Raw genomic sequence first — 18,673 nt, 5'->3', positions numbered from 1 at the left:
TTGATTGTTCCATGTCCAGTTCTAACCGTTGCTTCTTGACCTGCATACAGGTTTCCCAGGAGGCAGGTAAAATCATCTGGTATTCCCATCTCTTTAAGAATTTTCCACAGTTTGTGGAATCTACACTTTGACTGTAACCTACACAGTCAAAGCCTTTAGCATAGTCAGTGAAGCAGAAGTAGATGTTTTTCTGGAATTCTCTAGTTTTTTCTGTGATCCAGCAGATGTTGGCAATTTGATGTCCTATTCCTGTGCTTTTTCTAAATCCAGCTTGTACATCTGGAAGTTCTCGGGTCCACTGTTGATGCCTTGCTTGACGGATTTTGAGCATTATTTTGCTAGCGTGTGAAATGAGTGCAACTGTGTGGGAGGCTGAACTCAGTTCTTTGGCATAGTTTGACCTAGTATGCGTTTATAGTAAAGATTGCTTTATGAGTAAGAAAATGATTATTTTAATGGAGTTAATTTTTGTTTTTTTTTTCCCTCAAGGCCTATATGAACCCAATAGCAATGGCCAGATCAAGGGGTCCAATCCAGTCTTCAGGTCCAACGATCCAAGATTATTTGAATCGACCAAGGCCTACCTGGTATTTGTGAAACAATTTACCTATATAAATATATATAAGGTTTTCATAAATGTTTTAAAGGTCATTTTACAGCTTCTACTGATTGCCAAGCAGTTACTGGATGCATCATTGTTTGAAGTAGTATTTAATATGTGCTTACTTTTGAACGTATAAAGCACATGCATGAATGTAAAGCAAGCATTTAGGAACCCACCACCTAGTACAGCTAAAGCTGAAGCACTGCCAGAGAATCTTGCATACCAAAAACATCCCTGGCTCCTAAAAGAGACCTTAACCTTGCAGTATTCCAAGCTATTTAAAATGGTAGGTTTGAATAATTTAACCTTTGAGGTGTAACCGTAAGTGTTGAGAAAGAAAATGTTAGGCCTTGTTTCTGGTTTTATCTGCTGGCTTTATAATGTGTTAGGATTTCCCATTGTCTAAGTTGTGTGTTAAAGTTTGTTGTTTTGCATATCATTGAGTGGCTCTGATCTTTGCTAAATAAAGCGTTGTAGCTCTAACATTATTATTTTTCAATATGTCTTATTATTAAATACCCATACTCCTGAAGTGACATAAGAGAAGATTCAGAGCTGTTAGCTTTTTATTCCTTCTAAGGGCCCCCGAGAGCTGGGCAGCTAGAGTTGAAACTTGTGCTTACACACCACAGGGAATCCTTAAATAGGAAGTAAGCTGTGTCTGCCCCTTCCTCAGTGCCGTTGTTTATTGTTACAGCATACAGGGAAATAAATTATTGCAAAACAAAGTGTATTTTATCTTTAAGATTGGGGAGAAGGGATGAGTACTTTTTGTTTTGAGAAGGGAAAGGGGAAGTGCCTGAGCTAGTGGATTACATATGTGGTCAGCCATTGCCAAGACAACCCTCAGGTTGGGTAATTGCTAGAAGGATTCACAGATAGTTGTGCTCATGGGCAAGATTTATCATAGTGGGAGGATACCAGGCACAGTCAGCAGAGGAGAAAGGCGCGTGGGGAGAAGTCCAGGGGAGATTGGGGCAGCTTCTAGCGCTGCTTCTGCGGAGTCATACAGGATGCTGCCTTTAATTCCCCCAGCAATGAGTTGCGATAACACGTGTGAGATGTGGCCAGCTAGTGTGATTCAGTATGTCCAGCTTTTTTATTGGAGATTGATCAGCCTCTGCCTATCAGCTGCCAAAATTTCAGACTTCCAGAAGGAATGCAGATGTTCATATAAACTATCGTGTGTGTATAGATAGGCATAGTGAGCACTCTTATCAGGGCACGGTGCCAAGATCTAAGTTCCCAGCCAGGGCCACTCTTTCTTGTAAGCAGGTACATTATAAAGTGGGTGACTTCGTAGTAGACTATAGTAGTTCAGTCATACAGGCCTTAACTCACCCTAACACTGCAACTGCCAGCTTTGTGACCTTCCCTAAGCTGCAGCCTCTTTCTCTCCCATATAATGGGAGTAATAAAGCTACCTTTTCTCACGGGATTGTTGTGAGGATGAAAGGAAGATGTATTTAAAACAGTACCTGTTGTGAGCATGTGCGCTCACTTGCTGAGTCATTTCCAACTCCCTGTGACCCCGTGGACTGTAGCCCACCAGGCTCCTCTGTCCATGGGAGTCTCCATGCAGGAATACTGCAGTGGCTTACCATTTCCTCCAGGGCATCTTCCCAACCCAGGGATTGAACCTGTTTATATAAACTTATAGATATATAAATTTAAATAAATATAAATTTATATAAAATATTAGTTCTTATAAACCCATGTTCTGGTGAGGAATGATTATGTTATCTGATAGGATTTATTATGATAATATACAAGGACATGAGCAAAGAAATTTTAAATGTAGCAACACTGGAGCTGGAATGGAGGCTTATTAGGATATTTAAAAATTATGAAATTTTTGTTGTTTGTCAGCATCCATCTCTAATTTGAATTGCTTGAAAATTTATTGTACACTCTATTTTTTAAGGGAAGAACTGAAAGAACAACTAGAAAAGAAAAAGAAAGGCTCCAAGGCATTGGCTGAATTTGAAGAAAAAATGAATGAGGTTTGTAAATTGTGCCTTTAGAAAAAGAGACTAATCTTTTTTTTTTTTTTTAATAAAAAATGAGATAATTTTTAATAAGCCAAGAGTTTCGGCCTAGCTCTTTAAGGGGGCTCTGTATTTTAGAAGTGTTTTTGTTACATTGAATATGGTTTGTATTTAAATATTTGATGTCTTTAAAAAAGAGAAAAAACATCTTACGGTAATTTAAATCATCTTAAGTCTTCTAAATGTTAGGTTCTTCCCTTCTCTCCCCTAGTCCCCAGGCCCCCATCTTACCCTGAGATTTCCACAATGATGTTTGCTTGTTTTGATTACAAATCTACATGTAGTATTTCAGCCACAGTATAGATTAATTGAACTTTTATTGTCTGGAAAGAGAATTTAACCACCTTTCTTAAAAAGAAAAAACTTCTCAGTTTCAGTAATAACAACCTACTCCTCCTTTCAGTATACAGTGTGGAATTTCCACTTCATAATATCCTCTTGGAAAAGAGCTCGGTAGAGGCTCCTTTGTTGACAGGGAAGAGGATTCTTAAACCTGCAGCATCTTTTGACTGTAATTAGAGGCTGAGATGGAAGCCAGATAGTAGAGGATGGAAGGAAGGAAGTAGTTGTCTGTACATTTCGGTATAAAAGGAGAAGGGGGCAACAGGATGAGATGGTTGGATGGCATCACTGATTCAATGGACGTGAGTTTGAGCAAACTCAGGGAGATAATAAAGGACAGGGGAGCCTGGCGTGCTGCAGTTCATGGGGTCGCAAAGAGTCGGTCACAACTTAGCGACTGAACAACAAAGGACAACAACATTTAGATATATTAGGAGGGGAGAGACGACTTCTGATGTGTTTACAATTTTTCTGCAGAACTGGAAGAAAGAACTAGAAAAACACAGGGAGAAATTGTTAAGTGGAAGTGAGAGCTCATCCAAAAAAAGACAGGTAGTGCCATTTTTATTTTATTGCTACTCTTAGTCTCAGAGTTGGGTTTACATAATACTGCTGTGTACTGCTGCTAATAGGTCCATTGGAAAACACTACCTTATTTAGATTTGTACTTGTATTTGTTTGCTTTTAGAGAAAGAAAAAAGAAAAGAAGAAATCTGGTAGGGTGAGCAAAAGTTTTCCATTTTTCTAAATGTTATAATCAAGAGCCTACAGAACAAAAAGTAGGAGTAATTGGTACAACCTGTATGCTAACTCTAGCTGAGTCAGAGTCTGGAGGTCCTTTGGTAGTTATGGGTGGGTTTGTTCTGTTAATGATAATAAAAGGAAGATGCTGACTTCGTGACTCCTTCACCACAATTAAAGAGGGAAAATTGACCACATCTTTTGTTACTTTGTGGGGGGATGGGGGGCAGGGGGTGAAATTTGACATTTAATATTTAAGTCATATGGCATCCGTTTCTCAGAAACTAGATTGATCTCATTAAGTATTTGAGAGACTTAGTAAAAGAAAAGTTCCTGCATCTCACAAGCTTTAATTGTTTTGTGCTTGGTCAAGTATTCATCTTCTTCTTCATCAAGCTCTGATTCTTCCAGCAGTTCTTCAGATTCTGAAGATGAGGTAATGTTTGCTGTCGTGATGAAATATGAAATACATGAAATAGCATCTCTGATATCTTTCATAACAAGGGGAAACCTATTATGAAGAATCTGTTGGAAATGTTTACTTCCAAGTTTTGATTGATTATCTCTGAGAGCACTGACATGAATAAATAACTAGATACTTAAATATTGGTAAATGTATTTTTTAGATTCCTAAATTTGTCTTGTTCATTTAAGAATGTTAGTAGAAGAAATGGATTTAAAAATCAGAAAGTCCATTTTAGCTAAGAGTTACATGTGACTCAAATCACTTAACGTTTTTTAATTTTTAAAAAAGTAATGTATGTTATATTTTAAATATTTTTAAATAAAACATTTACAAGCTGATATTTTCATTAAGTTTTGTTCATTGATAAAGTTTTGATGTCAATTAAATGCAATGAATATATGCAACAAAACAAAGCAAATTATTTATGTTTCATGTAGGATAAGAGACAAGGAAAAAGGAAAAAGAAAAAGAAGAGTCGTTCACATAAATCTTCTGAAAGTTCCATGTCAGAAACTGAATCAGACAATAAGGTAAAACTGTTTAAATGAGCAATGTTTTGTATAGCAGACATTTAATTAGATTTTTCTTTTAGTTCTTAAATAGTTCTCTCTTAAATAGAACTATCTTAAATAGTTCTCAGTGTTGAAATGATACTGTTTTTTGTACTTAGATGCTCTGTGCCACTTAATTGATGCACTTAATATTGTCCATAGGGCATTTAATTGTTCTCTAAATGCTCTGACATACAAGTCTCCATGTCTCAAAATTTTCATGGTAACTTTATGATAAACATGGCTGACATTGTTTTTCCCATCTTCATAAACCATTTATAGTTCAGATAAAAAGCATCTTGCTTCAATTCATACAAATAGTATTAGAATTGGAAGTTGAATCTGTCTTCTGATATCTGATCCAGTGTCCTTTTTATGGTACTATACCTCATCTGTCCTGTACTATCCAGAATTATCAGGTACAGTTAACTCTCAAACATTAGTGGTCATAAGAAATACATGCAGGTTGTAGTAAAAATGTAGATTTCTGGGCCCCATCTCCACAGTCTGATTTAGTGAGGCTGATTAGGATCAGAAGTCTACATTTTTAACAAATAGTCTCTGTGATTCTGACATGGTGTTTTACAGTTTGACAAGCACTGTCCTGGGGATCAAGGAGAACAAAACCACTAAATGGTTTTATAGCGGATATCTACTTGACCTACTGAGCTTTCTTCTGATAAAATTCCTGGTGTCTAGAAAGTACTCAGTAAATGGTAGTTTTGTTCTTAAAGCAGAAGAGCCAGTTTAATGATACTGATAGCTAACGTTTATTGGATGCCTGCTATGTATTAGGCCTAGTTCTAAGCACTTGACTTTTAACTCAGTCCTCTCAGCAACTCTATGAAGTAGATACTTGTTTATCCCATTTGATGGATAATGAAGGCTCAGAGAGGTTAATAGCTAGCTCAGAGGGTTTCAAAAGTAGAAATTCTTGCCTGAAAGTAAATTTCTTTCAATCATAATCACCTTTTTGATATTTTTGTTCATTATGGTATAATGCTCTATCTTTCACATGTAAAATTAATATACATATATGTTTGTTTAGGATAGTTTAAAAAAGAAAAAGAAGTCAAAAGATGCAACTGAGAAAGAAAAGGTAATGTATATTTTATGTTGCCTTTTTTATATTTATATATATATATATTTAATATTATTTATTCATTTTTAACTGCGCTGGGTCTTCATTGCTTTGTGTGGATTTTCTCTAGTTGCAGCGAGTGGAAGCTACTCTTTGTTGCACTGCATGGACTTCTCATTGCCGTTGCTTCACTTGTTATAGGCTCTCAGGCATGCGGGCTTCAGGAGTTGTGGTGCACAGGATCAGTAATTATAGTACATGGGCTTAGTTGCTCTGTGGCATGTGGAATGTTCCCGGACCAGGGATTGAACCCATGTCCCTCACACTGACAGGTGTATTCTTCCCACTGAGCCACCAGGGAAATCCCTACATTGTTTTAATTTAAGATTCTTCATTTCCTTTAAGAATTGTTTCAAGCAATCAACAATAAAGCATTCCCTTTTTAACTTAAGAGATTTCTTTTGCTTATTGGGTTCATTATTGAAAGGAAAAGATCAGAAGAGTATTCCTGCAGAGAATTTGTGTAGATGTAATGTATTATCTCAAAATTGAAATAATGAAGTTTTAAACATTCCATTTGTTTCCTCACTTCATTTTAAAGAAGGTCCTTTTAATGAAAGAACATGGATTTCTCTTTCAAATTGAGTATACCATAGATAATTTTTAAAATGTTTTTTCTACTGTAAGTAGATGTTTTGTCTTCATTTATAGCTTATTTATGCTTAATGCTAAATTTATGCCTAAGTTTCTAATTTATAATTTCTAGTCTTTTTGATTCCCTGGAGAGGAAATGGCAACCCACTCCGGTGTTCTTACCTGGGAAATCCCATAGACAGAGGAGGCTGGCAGGCTACAGTCCATGGTGTCACAAAGAGTCGAACACAACTTAGCAACTGAGCACATATGCAGTCTTTCTGATTATTAAAAATAAAAGCCTAAAGAAAGCATTACTAATAAAAGAAAACTAAATACCAGTGTCACCAAGTTTTATTCAGTCTTTTTATATCATTCCAATGGACATGAAGTTGGGCAAATTCTGGGAGATGGCGAGGGACAGGGAGGCCTGGTGTGCTGCAGTTCATGGGGTTGCAAAGAGTCAGACACAACTTAGTGACTGAACAACAACAAAAATTGAGATGAAATTCACGTAATATGCTATGAACCATCTTTAAATTATAATTTGGTGATACTTTGTTTATGTACAATGCTGGGCATTGATCTGCTCTTTAGTTTCAAGACTTTTTCATAATTACATTAAAAATACCCATACTCATTAAGTACTCAATTTCTTTCTCTCTCCTCATCCTGTGTTAGCCTCCAGTCTGCTTATGTCTCTATGAATTTATGTGTTCTGGCTATATCATATAAAAGCAGTTATACTGTATATGACCTTTTGTGACTGGCTTCTTTCCCTTAGTCTATAATGTTTTCTTTTGGGTATATATGGAGAAGAGGTTTCTTTCTTTCTTTTTTTTTTTTTCCCAGTTTGCAAATAAATACACTAAAAAAGAAACCATATTGACAAAGTTGGTTTCGTTAATTCCAAGGATTCAAGCATTTAAAATTTATTAATATAACTCACCATATTAACTGGAGAAGGCATTGGCACCCCACTCCAGTACTCTTGCCTGGAGAATCCCATGGACGGAGGACCTGGTAGGCTGCAGTCCATGGGGTCGCCAAGAGTCGTTCACGACTGAGCGACTTCTCTTTCACTTTTCGCTTTCATGCATTGGAGAAGGAAATGGCAACCCACTCCAGTGTTCTTGCCTGGAGAATCCCAGGGACGGGGAAGCCTGGTGGGCTGCTGTCTGTGGGGTTGCACAGAGTTGGACACGACTGAAGTGACTTAGCAGCAGCAGCCATATTAACTGCTCAAAGGAAGGAAACTGTGATTATTTTCATAGTTCCAATAGGGTGTGATATAATTTCAACAGAAATTCCTGATTTTCAAAACCATTACAAAATAATAAGCGGTTATTTTCCTGTGTTTAAAAAAAATGTAAAACTGAAAACTGGCAGTTTACAAACATGAAATAACTAATAAAACATCTGCAGTATGATTTTGAAGTACTTCAAAATATGCAAAATAAAGAGCAATACATACACATATAATAAATAACACATATACGTACCCAGCAGAATTAACAAATGGTTTAAATTTTGTCATGTCTTGTTTTATTGGCAGAAGTCTCTGTCACATTCTCCTTCACTATAGGCAGCTGTTTTTGAAATTACTGTGTATCCTTCCCATCCACCTTTATATAAGTGTGTGTTCACACATATTTTCAAAATGGTATCATTGCGTTTTCTTCTGAAACTTCCTTTTTTTCACACAACATTGCTGTTGACATTTATCCTTCTTGATACTCTCAAGTTTGTTTCTTCTGCTTCTAATATTCCATTATTTTAATGCACCACAATTTGTATTTCCATTCTTCTTTCACAATTTTGAGGATTGTGGGAAAGGGAGACAATCATTTGGATGAAGGCTACTTTGGTTTTTGATTTAGTCTTTATTGTTAGATAAAGATTTTGCCCTCACATACCCTTTACTCTGTTTCAACTTTAATAGCAAAAACCTATATGACTGCCCTCCAGAAGGAGATGGGTTAAGTAGATTGTGGGATATACTCTAAGTGATATGTATTTTCAATGTATATCAAAAGTGGCCACAAATGATGGTGTATTTGGCATGGAAAGATACTGTTGGGTGAGAAGAGTGGGTTACATAAACAGGTATTTATGTACAGGCATACATACACACATAGATGTTTTCCAAAATCCCTGTTGTGGGATTTGGGTGCATTTTCTTATAATGAATTATTTCTACCAAAATAATAAAGCTGTTTACAGAAACAAATCACATGTAATCTAACGTGTATCATCACTTTTAGTTTATTTTCTTGTTTACATCTTCAAAATTGGGTTCATGCTATAGAAAAAATGGTCATTTTTTTCTGTGTAAGATTAGGTGGTAAGCATTTTTTCCTTAATGTGGTTTTGTTTTTGTTATGAACTACTTCATACATACAAAGTATATAGAAAATATAAAATGACAACTGGCATATCCAGAATGCAGCTTGAATACATCTTCATGTTTTGTCGTTTTGCTTCAGATGTTTTCAGAGTACTTCTCCCTTCTCCCAGTCTTATTCTCCTTTTCTTCCCCCGAGTTATACATTTTCTCATCATGAAATGCTTAGGGATTAAGTTTGGGTTTTTTGTTTTGTTTTGTTTTTTAATGTGAATTTAACACTTTAAATGCATTAAAATGCAGTGATCTTTTTAGATTCTTTTCTATAGCACTAGGCCTGTCTGATCCAACCCTGGATTGAAACAAAAGAGTTAGAATGCAGAGGACCCAAATCTTATACTATGTTTTCATTAACTCTTTAAGATTCTATCATGTTTAATTAGAGAAAATAAAGAGGATATTACATCTAAGTCGATGTATAGTTATTTCTTTTCAAGTTCTTAATAAAAGTAACTTTTATTGAAATTAGAAACTGATTCCTGATAATTGTCACCAATTTTAGACAGTTCTAAAATGAAAATGGGTAGTTTTTGTGATAATAGGAAAAATTTTTAAGTAGAACTTCGAAACGTAAAATTCTTGCGGCATACTATTACATCTGAGTCAGCATACATGCATTTATTTTTCATAGGACATTAAAGGGCTCAGCAAAAAAAGAAAGATGTATCCAGAAGATAAACCATTATCATCTGAGTCAGAGTCAGAATCAGAGTATACTGAGGAGGTAAGTATATAATTAAATCCATTTTCTTTACCTTAAAATATCTAGTTATTTGACTTAATAAATGTGAATTATTAAAAAATAATTTTTCATAAGTATTTGACTCACTTTTCTAACATGTTAAAGAAATGCCATTTAAGAAGAAATTCTGTATTTTTACAGAAGATAGAAATACAATTTTTATTTTGATAATTATATTCCCACATACCTTTCCAATCTGAGAACTTTTATTTTTACTCTACTAATATTTTCTTTAAATTTTACTACCATTTTGATGACATGAAAAATACTGTATAGTATGTAGCACATTAAAACCCAGCATTCCCTTGTTTTGGTTTTGAGCTGCTCTTTAGGAAGCAGAAAGATTATAAGGTAAAGCAGAAATGTTGACAGGACCTCAGTTTTCCTATCCATAAAATGAGGGACTACGATTAGGTAATCTAGACCATCCTTTTCAGCTATAATATCCATATCTTAGATTTTGTACGCTATTGGAGTTAGAGTCCTTTCTTGGTTCATTTTAGGTTTCTAAGTTATCATCTTTGATGTAGTCCTCTGCTTAGACTTGCATTCCTCATTTGAAAAATAAAACCTGTAGCAATTTTATAGCAATTTATGTAGCAATATTTCACACTGTTCGTTTAATGAAATTTGTGGGTAGTATAGCTTACCTGTACACATTTTTATATTATTGATAGTATCCCTTAAAGAAATAAAAATGAATAGAAAAAATAATATATAATTTTATAAAATTTTATTTCGGTATATAAGTATTTGAGCATAATAACACTAGAAGACTTAAAATATTGAGCTGCAGCAAAATTCAGGCTATAGCAGGCAAATTGACCTACGCCCTTAAAAAGCCATACAATAGCATTGTCGTCGGTGACATTTTCGAAAATGGTAGATAATTCCCAGTAAACCTCCGAATGAAACAAAATACAGTCTTCCCTCCATTTACATGATATCGCTCTTGTAGGACATTTACTATCCTGTCATTCTTCCCTGTCTGCAGGGAGTTGGTTCCAGGACCCCAGTGGATATAAAAATCCACAGGTGTTGTCTCTTACATAAAATGGCATAGTAAATACTTGTGTATAACCTATGCACATCCTCCCATATACTTTTAAGTTATCTGTAGAGTACATATAATACCTGCTGCTGCTGCTAAGTCACTTCATTCGTGTCCGACTCTCTGCGACCCCATAGAGGGCAGCCCACCAGGCTCCCCGTCCCTGGAATTCTCCAGGCAAGAACACTGGAGTGGGTTGCCATTTCCTTCTCCAGTGCATGAAAGTGAAAAGGGAAAGTGAAGTTGTTCAGTCGTGTCTGACTCTTGGCGACCCCATGGTCTGCAGCCCACCAGGCCCCTCCGTCCATGGGATTTTCCAGGCAAGAGTACTGGAGTGGGGTGCCATTGCCTTCTCCGACATATAATTACCTAATACAATGTAAATGCTGTATAAATAGTTGCTGGCATGTGGCCAATTCAAGTTTTGCTTTTTGAAACTTTCTGCCATTTTTTTTCCCCAAAAAAAAAAAAAAAATGTTTACTTCTGGCTGTGCTGAATCTTTGTTGCTGGGTGGGCTTTTCTCTCCTTGCAGTGAGCAGAGGATATTCTCTAGTTGCTACATGCAAGCTTCTCACTGCAGCAGCTTCTCCTGTGGAGCATGGGCCCTAGGGTGCGAGGGCTTCAGTAGTTGTGGCACATGGGCTCAGTAGTTGGGGCTCCCGGGCCCTAGAGCATAGGCTCAGGAGATGTGACACATGGGCACAGTTGATCCGCGGCATGTGGGATCTTCCCCGATGCAGGGATTGAACCCTCATCTCTGGTATTGCAGGTGGATTCTTTACCACTGAGCCACCAGGGAATCCCCTTCCCAAATATTTTTGATCTGTGGTTGATTGAATCCATGGGTGCTGGACCCGTGAATATGGAGGGCCAACTGTATGTTAAAACCCAGTACAAAATACTTGTGTTCATATTTTAATAAACTTGTTCAGTCACTCAGTCATGTCCCACTCTGCGACCCCATGGACTGCAGCACACCAATCTTCCTTCACTATCTCCTGAAGTTTGCTCATGCTCTTGTCCATTGAGTCAATGATGACATCCAACCATTTCATCCTCTGTCATCCCCTTTGCTCCTGCCCTCAATCTTCCCGAGCATCAGGATCTTTTCCAATGAGTCGGCTCTTCACATCAGGTGGCCAAATTCAGCTTCAGCATCAGTCCTTCAATGAATACTCAGGGTTGATTTCCTTGTGGATTGACTAGTTTGATCTTCTTGCTGTCCAAGGAACTCTCAAAAGTCTTCTCCAGCACCACAGTTTGAAAGCATCAATTCTTAGGCGCTCAGCCTTCATTATGGTCCAACTCACATCCATATATATGACTACTGGAAAAACCATAGCTTTGACTATATGGACCTTGTTGGCAAAGTAATGTCTCTGCTTTTTAACACGCTGTCTAGGTGTGTCGTTGCTTTCCTTCCGAGGGGCAAGCATCTTTTAATCTTGTGGTTGCGGTCACCATTTTTCCCCATGTATTTGCCATGAAGTAATGAGACTGGAGGCCATGGCTTTAGTTCTTTGAATGGTGAGTTTTAAGCCAGCTTTTTCACTCTCTTCTTTCACTGTCATCAAGAGGCTCTTTAGTTCCTCTTTGCTTTTTGCCATTAGGGTGGTGTTACCTGCACATGAGGTTATTGATACTTCTCTCAGCAATACTGATTTCAGCTTGTGATTCATCCAGCCTGGCATTTCAAGCATGATGTACTCTGCATATAAGTTAAATAAATAGGGTGACAGTGTACTTACACTCTTAACGTACTCCTTTCCCAATTTTGAACCAGTTCGTTGTTCGATGTTCGGTTCTAACCGTTGCTTCTTGACCTGCATACAGGTTTCTCAGCAATACCAGGTCTGGTATTGCTGTCTCTTAGAATTTTGCACAGTTTGCTGTGATCTGCACAGTCAAAGGCTTTAGTGTAGTCAATGAAGCAGAAGCAGATTTTTTTCTGGAATTCCCTTTCTTTTTCTGTGTTCCGGTGGATGTTGGCAATTTGATATGTGGTTCGTCTGCCTTTTCTAAATCCAGCTTGTCTATCTGGAAGTTCTCTGTTCACATACTACTGAAGCCTAGCTTGAAGGATTTTGAGCATAACCCTGCTAGCATGTGAAATAAGCACAATTTTGCGGTAGTTTGAGCATTCTTTGGCATTGCCCTCTTTGGGATTGGAATGAAAACTGACCTTTTCCAGTCCCAAAGCTGCTGCTGAGTTTTCCAAATTTGTTGGCATATTGAGTGCAGAACTTAAACAACAATATCTTTTAGGATTTTTTACTTTTTATAATTGGGTCCATTATATGAATGTCAAGCAGGCTATTATAAATTTATGTCGGGGCTATCCTATTGCATGACAGCCCGCCCCTATATTAACCTGGCCCTCCCCACTCAGTCATTGTGATGACAAGAATACCACCAGAAACAATATTTTTATTTTCTAAGTGTTTTCACGAGAGAACTTCCACCCCTGTTGAAAGCTAATAGTCTCTCATGTTTATTTGTTCTATTCCTTTAGTCTGTTTTAGTTTGTTTGTTCTATTGTTAGTTACTTTTCATATATTTGACATATAGTAACCTAGCAGATAAACCAAACAATTCAACATTTTGCCAATTTCTGCCCTTCAGTATTATAATATGTTGTATTAATTATGTATTTCTTAATATAAAATGTTATACTTGGATTTAACATTAATACACATCAGCTTTAGCACCTTGAATATAATGTAAATCCAGTGTATCACACTTTAAAATATTTAAATAAAACATTATTGGGTTAATAATTGTTACTTAAAAAGATTTTAATCGGTTCATTGATACCAAGTATACTGTATACATTTTTTTATATACATGTATATACACATATAAAGCTACTATTTATTACCAACACCATAGGTAAGAAAAACACCTACCATATTCCAGCCCGCTGCCTTGAGGGTGGTTTTTACCTACATTTCACCAAGAGGCTACAATGAGAGTAATACATAGCAGAAGTAGGATTCAGAGCTTTGTCTGTTTTCTTTCAGCTCAAATTTTTTATCTGCTGTACCTCTACTGCTGTTTTTAGGTGCTGAAAGAGTGGCTCAGTGGTAAAGAATCTGTCTGCAATGCTGGAGACCCAGGTTCAATTCCTGGGTTAGGAAGATCCCCTGGAGAAGGGAATGGCAACCCACTCCAGTATTCTTGCTTGGAGAATCCCATGGACAGAGGTGCCTGGTGAACTACAGTCCATGGGGTCGCAAAGAATCAAACACGACTGAGCGACTAACCCTTTCACTTTCCTTGAAAGGTTTTTCATTGAATCCTCCCTGTGATTTAACATAGGTTTAAGGAACAACAAAGCAACTTAAAATGTTATTTCATTGTCAAAAAAATGTTTTTTACATAAAAATTCTAAAAATGCAAGTTATATTAGTGAATGAAAAAAAAATGCCTTGGGTATAAGTTACATATTTAACTTTTCTCCACAAAAATTGTAATTCTGTAGGTACGAGCAAAAAAGAAGAAAAGCAGTGAAGAACGAGAAAAAACAACAGCAAGTATCACTTATGTTTTTACGTGATAACAGTATCGCTGTTTTGTTTAATATAAACCTCATGATAAAGCGTGATTGCATTTACTAGAACTAAATATTTATTGAGAAAGGTGTGGTGTTCAGCAGCTTCACTTAATGAGTTGGAGAAAGTTAAATTCGCTTAGAATAAAAGGAAGCATATCCTGGTAGCATTTCAGTATTTCACTGTTAAAACTGTAAGCTTAAACTTTTGTTTGACTTCCTTAAACGAACGATACTAGGAAACATGAAACTAAAGTATGGTGATTCCCTCCATCTTCGAGAGTAGTTATTCCCAGAGCTACCAAACCTGATACTAACAGAAAAAAGCTCCTGAAGCACAAGCTTCAGTGCAAAATAAGCAGGAATGTGACATCATAAATGATTCATAAATAAAGATAACTCTTGTCATTTCTAAAGCCAGCTCTACTGCTGTGCAGGTTGAGAAGGTGGAAGAAGAGAATAAGGAAAACAGACTTGGTATCCAGTGAGAAGCAAACCAGCCTAGAGAAAGTGTATAACAAATTACCAAAGAGAAATGGAGGTCATACCACCAGACTAATTTAGGAGCACTCACATAAGTATGGGCTGTGGCCTTTGAAGGCATTTTCTTAGGGAGAAGTAAAAGAAACATGAACAGCATCATTTGTAGGTTTGAAAGTAACTACCCTCTCCTCAAAATGTCTTTAGCTCTTAAAATGAAAGTCCTCTGGAAAGAAGGTTCACCTGATAATGTATGATTCATAACGTTTTATATGCTCCGAGATCAAGGAAACATTTAAGAGACTTTTTTCCTGAGTGGGAAAATAATTTGGGTAAAGACTGCTTTCATCTTTGGTTAGATTATTAAGACATAAAGTTAATTAATTTGGGATAATTGTAATTTGTATTGCATACTTCACTGTTTGATACATTTAGTTCCATGTATTTATTAAGCTTCTCTATGCAAGCACGGTTCTGTCTTGGTATAGCTGTTATAATGAAGTTCAAGATAGATAAGAGGGTGATAAATGAGAGGCTGAGGGAGGGAAGGCCTCTTTAAGAAGTAAAAATTCAGCTGAAATCTGATTCACAAAAAAGAGCCAACCAGTAGATGAAAGGAAGACTGTCCAAGACAAAGAGAAGAGCTCAGGACCTGTGGTGGGAGTGAGCTTGGTACACTGGAAGAAATGAAAGAAAGTAGGCTTGGCTCCTCCATGGAAGACAAAGAGGAAGAGTGCACGGTGAGGTTGGAAAGGAAGCCGAGGCCCTGAGACAGAGCACACCGGGCTTTTATCAAAGCAAACAGGTGGCCTGAGTCAACCTCACCTTTGTAAAATGGAGGCGATGAGTAGACATAAACGAGAAATGCTGTTATCTGTATTGCAGTGGTAGTGGTGGAGATGGCCCGGCCTGGTAGATTTGAGGTATGTTTTGGGCTTAGGTGGTAGGACTTGCTTGGTGCCTCAGGGGTGGAGAGTGGAGTTAAAAGAGTAGAGTCAAAGAAGCTTAGATTGTTTGGCTTAACTAAAATGACGAATTAATTAGTGGTGCCATTTACTAAAATGGTTGAGAAAGAATCTTGAGAGAAAAATTAGGCATTTTTAATGGTAGTTTTAAATATGTGTGGTAGAGCTATTAATGAGGCGCTTGCAGTCTTCAGAGCCTAGGACTGGATATAAAGATTGGTTTGTAAGTGGTATTTAAAGCCTGTGACTGGGAAAGCATGTGGAAAAGAAGGAAGCCCACAAAGGTTGAGCAGAGGAGGAACCAGCAAAGGAACTGAGGTCTTTGTGATAGAAGAAAAGCAGCAATGAGGTGTCCTGGAAGCCAAGAAGAAAAGTGTTTTTAGGAACAGAGTGGCCAACAGTCCTTTTATGAATAAGTAATCTGTACCCAAAACTTACCTTCAGAAGTCCAAATACAAGATTTGGGCTCTGTAACAGTCCTTGTATACTTGGACTTGTAATGAGAAGAACAATGGAAGTTGTTTTAAGAGCCACAAAGTAGGTAAAAGGCCTTATTGGGAGCAAGGGGTGGAAAGTTCTCCTAGATTAGGAGATGGACTGGAAGCTTTGCTTTTGCCACCTCTGTGTGCTTCTTCCCTTTTTACTTTCTTCTCCTGAATATCAACACTAGTGTATTACTTGATACCCCATTTCCACATACCTGTTTCTAAAAGGTCTGCCTTTCTCTTTAACATCAGAAAGTCAGGGTGTAGCAAAGTTTTAGCCTCCTTTGTCTAGTCACAATATGACTACTTTTACAATGGCCTTTTCCTCTAAAAATCAAGTGCTAAATAGACTTTTCAACTTTGCATCAGTATTTTGTACCAGTTAGTTGTTAAGTTAATGAAGTAGTCCTACCAGCCTAAGCAGTACATAATATCTGTTCCTTTTTACTTAAAAATAGGTTTAGTGTATTTTTCCTTTGAATGCTACCATTTTACAATTGTTTTACTGCGATGTGACATTTCCTTTGCAGTAACTATAATTATTACAGCTTTAAAAATTAGATAACAGAAAGTATAGCAGTTGATACCATAATTCAATTGAATTTATTTCCTATAGGAAATGTTGTTAGAAGCTACATTAATGTGCTACTGACATAGAGTTTTTCCTTATCTTTTGAAAATTGACAAGTACTTTCTTTCCTCTCAATACAGTATTATTGAGACTTTGTGAGAAATGTTTTGAGTAACTTACTTGTTTGTGTGGATTGTTTGAAATGACTACGTAGTAACTTAGTATCATAGTGAAGTTGTTTTTAATTTGCAGGTTTTCATGTAGCTATATCTAACACGGAACTATCTTTTCAGGAAAAAACAAAAAAGAAAAAGAAGCATAAGAAACACAGTAAGAAGAAGAAAAAGAAGGCTGCTAGTTCAAGTCCTGACTCACCATAACATTAAGAAGAAGGAGGATTCACTTATAAAGAAAGTGCAATGTCTAAGGAAATTTCAACTGTGAAAATTATGACATATTTACTAAAATGCATGAATTATCTTGTTTTTAAATTATTCCTGGACTGTCAGTAGCCACTCAGATGCCACTGTGTGAAGGGCCATAACTGTTGCCTGCTGCTTGAACATCTGTTTTTTTCCCTCTTCCAGTAACTCTGGGAGGTAATACACTGCAGTCATACTAGTGGTTTAAGATATTTGGGAATAAAGTTAATATTTTGACTAGAAGTATCTAATGATAAATCAACAAAAACTGAATCTGTTATACATCATTAAGATGTAATCAGAGATGACCAGATGACTCTAGTTAACCTTTTTTGAAGTAGGGATTACGTTGATATTTCAAAATCCTTACTCTTGTAGATAAGTGTATTTTAAATTTTTCCCCTTTTTATTTACCTGGGGAAGGAGCTTTTAGGGGTGGGGGGTGGTTTGCTATCACTTTAGCTAGCAGAATAGCGTGCCTTTATCCTCACACATCTTATTTTTGTGGACACAGTAGCCATGCTTCATGGGGAGGTCAGAGCCAGGTATGGCAGTCTTGCCCTTTACTGAGCTTAGTCACATCCTTGGACTCTGTCCCATGCTACTTTGAGTGAACCAGAGAAATAGCCTTTTGCAGCATGAGAATGCCCCAAAAGCTCTGGGATTTACCTCCACTTCGATAATACTGAATGTTTTTTAGCATTAGAATGTGTTATAACATTTGAACTAATTTTGACTACACTTTGGCTTTGAAAAGAAATCATTTCAGATAGACACTGGTACTTTTTGAACTTGATAGCTAAAGATTCTAAAATGCATGTTTTATACTGTTAAGTTTTCACCAGTCAGGAAAATTTTATGTAACCAGTGATAGTTCTTTTATTTTTTGTATGAATTTTGTTTAGGCTGTAATGTTTAGCTTTTTATTAACTTCTTATTCTTGCTATCTTAAATTCCTTACTGTGTTTAACAGCATACTTGCCAAGCTATTTAGCATGTAAAAAGCAGGTTTTTGATTTTTTTTTTTTTTAACAGCTTCATATTGAAGCTGAGACTTACCATTAATAAGTTGAGTGGCAGGCCTGGTATGCTGTGTCTTGTTACATAAAACTCTTGCCAGAATCTTAGTAAATATAACGTTTTAAAAGTTTGTCTTTGTATATTCACAACAGATTATGACAAGTTAAATTTAAGTGAGAATTACATTATTGCTTTTCCTGTGTCACATTTTACTAAGATTTTGTGCCTCATATCTCCTGCTGAACTGTTTACTAGTAATGTTAAAGAGAATTGAAAATCATTTTCACTTTACATTTTTATATAATCAGGTAACATGAAATATAATTTGATGTACAATTTTGCCTGTTACAGAGGGTGTGCTAATTATAGTGGCATATGCACAAAACATTTTGGCATGACAAGAAGCTGAATAAATAGCTATTTTACTTAAAAATAGCTGTGTTCTTATCAGCTCCCTTTGAGTCACAAGTTATAAACATTAAGAAACACTATTAAGTATGAAGTGGTAGATGGATA

At 36.5% G+C, this 18,673-nt stretch overlaps 1 protein-coding gene across 6 annotated transcripts in view; it reads left to right on the top strand.

Annotated features, from left to right (window-relative positions):
* FAM133B (family with sequence similarity 133 member B) overlaps positions 1–18,592 on the top strand; it is a 29,007-nt gene extending 10,415 nt beyond the window's left edge. Inside the window, exons 2-11 of one of the 6 annotated variants that reach the window (XM_061413428.1) lie at positions 490–587; positions 2,529–2,607; positions 3,472–3,546; positions 3,683–3,715; positions 4,109–4,171; positions 4,639–4,731; positions 5,801–5,851; positions 9,502–9,594; positions 14,146–14,193; positions 17,009–18,592. In XM_061413428.1, coding sequence (XP_061269412.1) covers positions 490–587; positions 2,529–2,607; positions 3,472–3,546; positions 3,683–3,715; positions 4,109–4,171; positions 4,639–4,731; positions 5,801–5,851; positions 9,502–9,594; positions 14,146–14,193; positions 17,009–17,095 — 720 coding nt within the window. In that variant the 3' untranslated portion in view covers positions 17,096–18,592. Of the gene's footprint in view, positions 1–489; positions 588–2,528; positions 2,608–3,471; positions 3,547–3,682; positions 3,716–4,108; positions 4,172–4,638; positions 4,732–5,800; positions 5,852–9,501; positions 9,595–14,145; positions 14,198–17,008 lie in introns of all 6 variants that reach the window. The other 5 variants (XM_061413430.1, XM_061413429.1, XM_061413433.1 and 2 more) reach the window with 5 other exon arrangements.
* Positions 18,593–18,673: the final 81 nt, after the last annotated feature.

Source organism: Bos javanicus, chromosome 4 (genome assembly GCF_032452875.1).
Source record: "Bos javanicus breed banteng chromosome 4, ARS-OSU_banteng_1.0, whole genome shotgun sequence".
Classification (NCBI taxonomy): domain Eukaryota; kingdom Metazoa; phylum Chordata; class Mammalia; order Artiodactyla; family Bovidae; genus Bos; species Bos javanicus.
This window is presented reverse-complemented; position numbering and strand designations above follow the sequence as displayed.